The sequence below is a fragment of the Branchiostoma belcheri genome, unplaced genomic scaffold (assembly GCF_001625305.1).
Source record: "Branchiostoma belcheri isolate BF01 breed outbred unplaced genomic scaffold, Haploidv18h27 scaffold270, whole genome shotgun sequence".
NCBI lineage: Eukaryota > Metazoa > Chordata > Leptocardii > Amphioxiformes > Branchiostomatidae > Branchiostoma > Branchiostoma belcheri.
In genome coordinates, this window is record NW_017803877.1 from 90,496 (window position 1) to 100,251 (window position 9,756).

Genomic DNA, 9,756 nt, shown 5'->3' on the forward strand with positions numbered 1-9,756 from the left:
TAAAACAGCTCAGAAAGTGGTCACTGGGCGAGTTAGACAGTTGGTTGATTGGCAGGGGGTCATTATCATAATGCAAAATTGGCCATGGACAGCACTGTTTGACAGGAGGTGGTTAGATGGGCAGGTTTGACTGTAGTTCATGTTTCTGTAGGATTAGTGATGTTTCCCTATGACAAAAAACTGGTGTTACAGTAGTACCAATGTTTGAGAAGTCATCCATCCAACATTCAATGTCTGAAAAGTACATTGGCATTTGGACACAATAACCTTAATGTTATCTTAAAGTCAATTAAAAGAAAAGCTTTTAACAGGGGTAACACTACTTAAGCTTCTACTATTACTGAACTTTGGCACAAATCAGATACAGAAATGTGATATTACAAGCAAAGTAATAGATATACGAGATATACAAGCGCATGTAAATCTACATTGTCTTTAAAGCAGTTTAACCCTTGTCCTGCTGGACTATTTTTACACAATATTTTCAAGTAATTTTTAAGTCATAATCAGGTCACAGACTCTTGACTTTTTTTGCATACGTTGCGTTTTCCTGCGGTGTGATACGTTGCACGAGAAACACCTCCAAATCGTACATACACAGGACACTATATAGATGGTACTTTATGTCCAAGCCATACATTTGTATATATATGGGTTTTAAAACAGTTTAAAACAGTTAGCTTTTGATAGGGCTATCACTACTACTAAACTTTGGCACAGATCAGATGCAAAGTTTTTACAAGTGTGTCTAAACTACAATAGGGTAAAAGCATTACACAAGAACACCAGCATGCAGAGAGAAAACAGCGCCACCTACCCTTTTGTACAGGCGAGGCAGTGAGCGAGTAGAGTACTACAGTTACAGGAAGGAAGAGGAAGGGGTCGAAATCAGCATACAGAACATCAGTAGGATAAGAAATATCACACATACAAGATGTTAAAATCAGTTCCAGGAGTAGGAAAAAGATGCAACTTTTTTAATCATGCCAGCGCACTTGTAGAGTGTACTCAAAAGCTATACATGTATTTAACGCAGTCATCTGTTACTCAAATGTGATTGTTTTGACTTTGCATAAACATGTAGATGCTCTGCAAAGCAGCCTCAAAACCTGTTTGTAAATAAAAAGCTATAAAATGAATTGAGCAAATCAGCTTCTAATCGAGACATCTCTGTCCACTGCAAGCACTTCCCTGCTGAAAATTAATTTTCAAGCTATCTAAAAAGTAATAATCATCAAACACAAAAGTTTTCTGCCAGAAACCCACACAGTACCAACAACACATATTATAACCACCATGTACACATCCTGATTCTTTCTCTACATTCACAAGATAACACCATGCTGCATCCATAATATGTACATGTACACGCAGTACCTCCTCTGCCTGCTTGGGGGCGTCGGTAGGTTGCTAGTTAGAGAGATGGTGACAAGAGACACAGAACAGAAAGCTGTTACCATCTGCTAAACGTGCGGAATAAGAAATTTTTACATTTTACAGAGTAATGAATGATTTTAGATGAAAGGTTTGTATGAAATTCTGAAGTATGGACTAAAACGTTTTAATCTTGCCCAACGGAAACTGAAAAGATCGTTACTAAGTTTTGCTTTGCTCTTGTTGCGACACTGATACCATGCTTTTAAAATAGTGTAGAAGTGAATATAATTTGAACAGTAGTCCAGAATATCAACAATATGGTGTACATGTAACAAATTGTTAAGCGACTGAGAGACATTGACAATAAACAGCAAATGATGCTGGACAATACATAAAGCATGAAACAGGCAAATCATGTATCAAATCCTGGTTGATAGTATGAGGTATAGAGCTTTACCTTACTGAGGGAAGGCATGGAGGAGGACTGTGGAAATCATGAGGAGAAATTAAGCCTTTATTAAACTGTGAATGAAAGTTTAGGTACCTTCTTCAAAGTTATGTTCCATATGTTCTTAAATGGCATTTTAACTGCTACAGACTATGACTTGCATGTGTACATGTATCTTGATCTGAGAAATGCTTAAAAAATAGAAAATTTTCCAGACAACAAGTCCCTCTAGAACACCTCTTTAGAAGTTTCTACTGATACAAAATGAAGACTTTGCAATTCTGTAATTTGCCTGCTACGATGGATCTAGACAAGACAAACACAAGACAGCGGACAATGCCATCAGCAGCACAGACAGTCACAGTACTGTTGTATGACAAAACAGACAAGAACACAGCAAGACTTGTTTTCAACAAACACCATATTGTTAAATGTGACACTGGAAAGGAAATCATTGTATTACAGTTACAGATATGTAACGTCAATATAGGACAACATGCTACTTTGCATGACCCTACAAAATGCGAATTTGTAGTTCAAATCCAATAAAGAAATCAGATCTAGTAAACTTTGTGGAAGGTAACCAAATGTAATAGAATAGTCTCATACCTGTGTTTCCTTCAGGGTCTCCTCCAGGGGTTCCTGTTCAGGAGGGGTAGGTGGGGTCACGACAGGGTCAACCTCTTCCCCTGGAGCTCCATCTACATGTACAATGTAGCAATGCCAGAACATTACAAACTAAGGTTTGTTTAAGAAATACATACAAGATCTTTCACAGTCACACAGGCACTGGATCTTGTGGTATCAGCTGTACTCAGAGTTTTATAAAGATGTACTGAGAAAATTTACCACAATGTTCAACTGCTGATACATCCAGATCTAGTGCTCTGCCTGTAGTCTTTAGGAAGCCACCACGAGCAAAAGACTTGATATTAGAAAAGCCACCACCAAAGTGTTACTATGTAATTCTATAATCAATTCAAGGATTAAAATCATGTACATGTAAGTATCCTAATAGTATCAAAAACTTATAGTATAGAATAGTTTTATTGTTAGTACTGTCAACTCCAAATTATTGTTAGTACTGTCAACTTCAAATTTTGGTAAAAAAACACACAATTATTTCCGGATGCATCCAAGATTTCTTCAACCCAGATATGATAAATAAGACCTGTTAAAAACTTCTAGTACTGTAGATGAGTAACTCTGTAAAAACATTCAATTAAAACCTGGCCTTACCTGTATTTAGATATTATTAAAATATGATTCATGCAAAATTAATGACAGGAGACCAGTGAAGACAGACAGTTGGAGCAGGCAGCAGAGAGAGATACGGTTACCTTTCCTACCGGGGGAACTGGCACTCAGGACCATGTCCTGTACCCGCTTGTACCGGTTCAGACTGGACTTCAGTTCCTCAATCTTTATGTCCTGTCAACAGAGCAAAGATTCTTCTTACAATAGTTACATTACTGCTTACTGTTAGAAGTTACTTTTATTTCACAGTAAGATGGAAAAAAAGATTTTTTGCAGTGTTTGAAGTTCGCGGTTGAACCATTATTCTATAAAATTTAAGTCACTGCAAAAATTTCACGATTTACATGTACATGTAAACTGGATCTTCCATTGCTATTGATAATGTCTTTAATAAATGGAAATGATCACAATTGTACATATCAGAAGACAAACCCATATGCATTTATAGGTATCCTTTTCTATTTTTCTATAATTGTATTCTGCCAAAACCTTTCTGATTCCAAAAAATAATGATTCATTGACACAGAACACTTGATGCTTCGCTTTGTATCTGTATCTGTCTGTATCTGTATAGCCGGTATAACCGCCTTTCGGCGTAACACACTAGCTTCGCAGGCACGCGGCGCGGCGGCAGCTGGCTATATTACACCGATCGACTTGTTACACCTAACCCTTGAACTTCTAGCTCTAGACATTGTTTAAAGCTATCTATTGACAGTGCCCCTACTGTACTTGGTGACAGTGAGTTCCACTCTGCGATAGTTCTAGGAAAGAATGAATTCTTGAACACCTCAATCCTTGGTTGATAACTCTGGTACTTGAATACGTGGCTATTTCTTGTTCTCTTCTGGGCTGGTATTAGGTACTTAGTAGTTGGGACATCCACCAGTTTATTAGTCATTTTGTACATCATGCATAGTCTAGACATCTTTCTTCTGTCTTCAAGTGAGGTCCACTGTAGGTTTCTTTTCATTTCCGTGACACTAGCACCTCTTACATAGTTGTTCATACAGAATCTTGCAGCTTGATTCTGTACCCTTTCCAATTTGTCTTTGTCTTTCTTTGTATATGGATCCCATACTGTCGCAGCGTATTCTAGGTTCGGTCTTACAAGTGACGTGTATGCAAGTGATTTTACTCTCGTTGGACATGCCCACAGATTACGTTTAATCACTCCCAATGTCTGTTTCGCCTTAGTTGTGATATTATTAACATGTGCACCCCACTTCAGTCCGCTTGTCAGCGTGACGCCCAGGTACGGATGGATTTTTGTGTTGCTAAAGCCTGACCACAAAACTGGTAGCTAGTTGCATGTGGTGTTCGTTTGTTTGTTATGTGCATAATGTAGCATTTTTTCGGGATTAAACTGCATGAGCCATTTGCTTTGCCATTCGTTCCAGGGTGTTCAGGTCTTTTTGGAGAAGTTGTGAGTCGGTCTGTGTAGAAAGCTCTACATACAATAGACAGTCATCGGCAAATAACCTCACATTTGAGTCAAGCTGATCTGGTAGGTCATTTATATACAAGAGAAAGAGCAATGGCCCCAGGACGGTTCCTTGAGGGACCCCAGACGCTACTTTAACTGGAGCCGACGCCTTCCCTTCAACCACTACTGTTTGCTCCCTGTTGGTCAGGAAAGCCTTTAACCAATTCAGCGTAGGGCCTTGGATTCCATAATACTCCAGTTTTGAGATGAGCCTGCCATGGGGGACTTTATCAAAGGCTTTAGTGAAATCAAGTATTGCTAAATCTACCTGCCGTTTACTGTTTAGTGCGCCAGCTATGTCATGGACTGTTAGTATAAGCTGTGTTTCTGTGGATCTGTGTTTTTGTGATATACATAGTACCCAATAGGATAATACATGTAAATTGAGACTCTTCTTACACAAAAAATCGTTTTATTATATGTTTCAGTGACTGTCTGTCACCTTCCTCAGAGCAGTTCTGACTGGTTCACATTGCACAGCACAGGTCTTGCTGCTACAGACGTGTTCTCAAATGCATAACTTTGTGATGGAAATACAAAGCACTTTACTAACCTTCTCTTCATTTGCCTGCATCAATGACTCCACAGCTCTCTTCAGATTGTTGTATTCCTCTTCTAAACAATAACACACCAGCATTGAAATAAGCAAGTGTTGACGATTAACTGTACATATTATCTGTTACTGTACATCAAGTATAAAATAACCATGGCATATATTATGTAAACAAACATTTATTACTACAATTTTAATTGACAAAATTAATTGAAAATAAAATAAAGTTACTATCATGTTAAAAATAGGGTTTAACTAATTAGAGCGGAAAAAAGGCAGTTAGTAGCAAGAGTAAATGTTGCTTGTACTGGTAACTGTAAAAGGAAGCCTTTTAGCTTGTTTACATATACCATATGCCTGTACATGCGCATCTACATGTACTAGTATCTACAGTAACTGCAAGAAAAGAATGGTGTTAGTGGTACAGTTGCTGTTAGGACGGACCTACAGGGTGTTGACTAAGTGGCAATATATTAAGCCAGTGCTGTGTTCGCAAAGGAAGTCCTACCATCATGTCAACAGTTTGGGAATGTCCTAGAAAAGTATTATTGGAGGGCAAGACATGAAAATGCCATTTCTTATCCCTTTGAGTAACCTTTCCTTTGTATGCAAGTCTTTCTCTTAAAATGGCTAAAACTTAGTTCTCACAGTAATATTGGTCTTATTTCAAAACTGCAATCTTGCCTTCCACTTATTGTCCATTTCTGGGACATCCCTCTGTTAGAGAAGTGTGCTGCAGTACAAGGTTGTTAGTGTGTTAGCTCAGCACTGCTCCTACTCAGTTAGTGAGCCACACGGAGAGGAGAGGCAACCAAGAAGCACAAGCCTTACGTTTTTCCACCATCTGCTTTTTCAACCTTTTTACTAGAGGGGAGGGAGAGAGAGCACCAACACCAAGGGTTAATTAGTCACTGCACTGTTTTTGGGAACTCTGGCTTAACCTTGGCCCTGCTGTAACCACACCTTTGGGTACAAAGATGGGAACACAGCAGGGAGAAGGTTAAACACCTCTTTGGGAGAAGAAACCAACAAGGCAGGATGGGTTCTGAGGATGTACCCTTGGTTACAGAAGCAGCAGAGTTTGGCTATCCCTTTGTGGGGAGGGTGACCAATCCCAATGATGTCTGGAACCATGGGTACTGAGAATGCTGTTGGATCAATGTCTCCAACTCATCCCATAGAGCGTTACATTTATATATATTGAAGGATAATGGAAATGGTCATGAGCATAAACAAGTAATACATGCACACCAATTGGCGATACATGTCAACAAAGAATCACAATGTGTATCAATCCATTTTTCTCCATAAAAAATGACAAAATGTTCTTGGTTTACGACATACATTGTACCTCAGTCAGTTTAAAAACTAGGCATTTCAGTCAGTTTAAGTAATAGGCATTTCATCAGTCTCACCAAATTGGAGCAAACATGAAATTAATGTTGTTCCTTTCTCGAATTTTTGGGAGTATTATTTTGAGGGCTTGAACAAAAGAACAACAGTTGTCTAGAGAAACAAAATAAATTAAAAAGTTAGAAAAAGGACTGAATACAAGCAAATTAAGCCACCTAGCAAAGGCACACTACAAGGCCATATTATGTGCACTTCAAATCAGTCTCATACAGTAACAGTCAATGGTAATTCACAACACAGCCTGCAAATTGATTTAGGTCTGGTTTAGATATGCATACTGCCATTTTACTACATAAGCCCATAATCTTATTAATAAGTCCCATAATATCCATCAAGCATATTAACAAAGAAAGAGATAGGGGTTCAAAATCACCTGTCCATATACTGTACATCACAAATGTGACAACAATTGTCTGCAGGGCTGAACACTAAGTCATAGTTCTTACATACCCGTACATGCAAGTTTGGCCTGAACTCAAATCTTCTTAATTCGTGCTGAAGAAAAGGTATTGTCAAATGTCTTAGACTCTTGGTCCTTTGGTTTTCACACTCTTCTATCTATGCCAGACTTACATGTACATGTATAGGTAGAAATGTGTGTTAAATTCACAGAACTGGACATGAACATTACAGCTTTGACTGTCACATTTGGGAGACTACTCCTACCTTTCTCACTGTCTCCTTCATCTGTCTTCTTCTCTTCTTCCTTCTCTCTCTCCTCCTCTTGTTGTTTCTTTATCTCTGTCATCTCTGCCTTTAGTTCCTCCACTTCCGAGTCTCTCTCGTTCAGCGTGGACTGCAGCGTAGCCACCTCCATCTGTGGGAAAATCAACGTTTGTCGTTATGAAGGAAGGAAAGGAGGAATTCAATGTGACACTGACAATTCTTTTTAGTAGGATGTTCATTTTGTATGGTTAAAGAGGGCTAGGGAGTCTTTGAAAATAGTTCAGGTTGGTAGAACATAGGATGTTGGAATTTTATTTTACACAACCAGTAACAACCGGCAAGGAAGGCAAGACATTACCGGTTGTGTAAAAGAAAATCTCAATATCCTAGGGCTAAGAGGTGTCTAATACTTTGAATTTTGTATGTTTAAAACAAGAGAGGTATTGGTAAAATGCAGTTCAAACAAAAAAAAATGGGTGCCTTTCGTATGTACATTGACATTGTATGATAATATTATTATCAAAGATGATCCTTTAAGAAAATGAAATTCTTTAACCATACCAAATGAACATTAGCAACAACTGTATCTTCTGGAAGAATGAGGGCAGATACAAATGAATCAAATATTAATTACAAAGTAACTAGAAAGGTTGTTAAGTATATGGAAGAGTGAGTATAAAACTATGGTCATCACAAAGGTAATCCATGCAGAACAGTTGTAATTAATACAATAAATGATAAAGAAGTAAACACAAACAGAGACATTAATAACAACTTGTTAAATTGTCATTCACATTCAGAAAAGGGGTTGGTTGTTAGACAGTAACTTATGAAAAACTAATGATCTGTAAGGAAAGTTTCTGTGCATTTGATTGAGGCTTTGAAAGTTTTGATATAAGTGACTATCCATGGTGGCAATACATACAATGTACATTTAGTCACACGATGCAATCTCATGCTGACTACACCAACATAATCAGTTTTTAACCATTCTGTGTTGTTCCACATTATTACAATACTTTATAAGTACAGAGCCACAAATGTGCATTATCAAGTCATTTATGTGTGGAACGTCTCTACCAGAGAATATTTGAGTGCATAAATCATATTAATTAAACGTTGCAACAAAAAATAATAATAATACCATGCTTTTTTACAAAAACAAAATCTTTACAACATGCTGAAGCATACAAAATCAAACAAAACTTTAACAAAAGTAGTGTTATGACTACACCCCCTGAGATGACTGTAAGGCCACACCAAGTAAATTTTATGGATGACGTCCGCGCGCGCATTGATTTTGGCCTGTTCCTAGAAAAAAAACAAGAAATTCCGCTTCCTGTAACTATGACCAAAGAGTCACGACAGTGCCGCAAATCGTCCGATTGACGTGAAACCCGTAACGCGAAAGCCTGAGGCTATTGACAGGATCGTCCTGTCAACAGCAGGAAATACTGCACTGCTGACAGGATCGTCCTGTCAATAGCAGAAAATACTGCACTGCTGACAGGACGATCCTGTCAATAACAGGAAATACTGCATTGCTGACAGGATCGTCCTGTCAGCAGTGCCATTTTTGACACTGTTGACAGGATCGTCCTGTCAGCAGTGCCATTTTTGGTACTATTGACAGGATTTTTTAAATCTTCCATTTTGGGCTCTACTGACATGATTTCTTCTTTGTTTTCATTTTTTTAACCAGTCAGAAGGCATATGCTACTGTACTGCAGATTAGGCGTTTCACGATGGCGGCTATCATCACGTTAACAGTTATCAATACAGAGTACTCCAGCAGATATATGTCAAAACTAGACATGTTCAAAATATAAATACAAGCGAATTTCATGCATAAGCTGTCTGAAATACGAAGGCGGTTACATAAGATGAAGACAATGAAAAAGACAAAAAGAAGTTGATCTCTATCCATTATTTATTCTTTCAACAACTTCGAAATCAAATGGAACAAATCCAGGAAAGTACCGCTGGTGTGGCCGGTTCAGCTAGCCGGCCCGCTAACAACAACAGCCCCTGGCGCGCGTATCCAGCTGGCCACCGAATTTTACCGGCCCCACTGGGCCCCACAGTACCGGCAAAGGCACGCTGCAGGGCCTGGCACGCTGGTTAGTGTTACTGGGGGGCGGGTTGTTGTGTTGCTGTTAGCACGCCTGACGGTTAACCCTGGGTGCCCCAGAGTCCGGCATTTATTTGGCGATAGATTTCGGGAGAAACCGTATTTGTCCGCTACCATTATCCACCCAAACCCCTTCGTCCACGCGAAGCCCTCTATATAAACGCCTCATGCGCTAGGAGATATTTAGAATTTAGACACAGTGTGCCAAGTAGGTCTGCCGGGAGTATGACTTCCCGTGACTTTTACTTAGAGGATAGACACTCGCGCGCGGGGTGGCACCCAGGCTAGCCCGACGGGTACCCGCCGGTGGACCGCTGTGTCATTCCCGTGGCGCCGGCTGTAATGGCTAGCGCTTACTGTCGCCCCGACTAGCCTCTACCAGGCACCGTGGATCGCTGGAAAAATAATAGAAATTGGCCGAAATA

At 39.2% G+C, this 9,756-nt stretch overlaps 1 protein-coding gene across 22 annotated transcripts in view; it reads right to left on the minus strand.

Moving 5' to 3' along the window:
* Window positions 1-9,756, minus strand: part of LOC109472372 (liprin-beta-2-like) — a 55,547-nt gene that overhangs the window by 21,337 nt on the left and 24,454 nt on the right. For 11 of the 22 annotated variants that reach the window (XM_019772096.1, XM_019772088.1, XM_019772083.1 and 8 more), the window contains 8 exons: window positions 7,201-7,351; window positions 5,953-5,985; window positions 5,122-5,183; window positions 3,166-3,256; window positions 2,435-2,526; window positions 1,835-1,861; window positions 1,378-1,410; window positions 818-853 (listed from right to left, as the gene is read on the minus strand). In XM_019772096.1, coding sequence (XP_019627655.1) covers window positions 818-853; window positions 1,378-1,410; window positions 1,835-1,861; window positions 2,435-2,526; window positions 3,166-3,256; window positions 5,122-5,183; window positions 5,953-5,985; window positions 7,201-7,351 — 525 coding nt within the window. The remainder of the gene's footprint in view (window positions 1-817; window positions 854-1,377; window positions 1,411-1,834; window positions 1,862-2,434; window positions 2,527-3,165; window positions 3,257-5,121; window positions 5,184-5,952; window positions 5,986-7,200; window positions 7,352-9,756) is intronic. The other 11 variants (XM_019772085.1, XM_019772095.1, XM_019772093.1 and 8 more) reach the window with 6 other exon arrangements.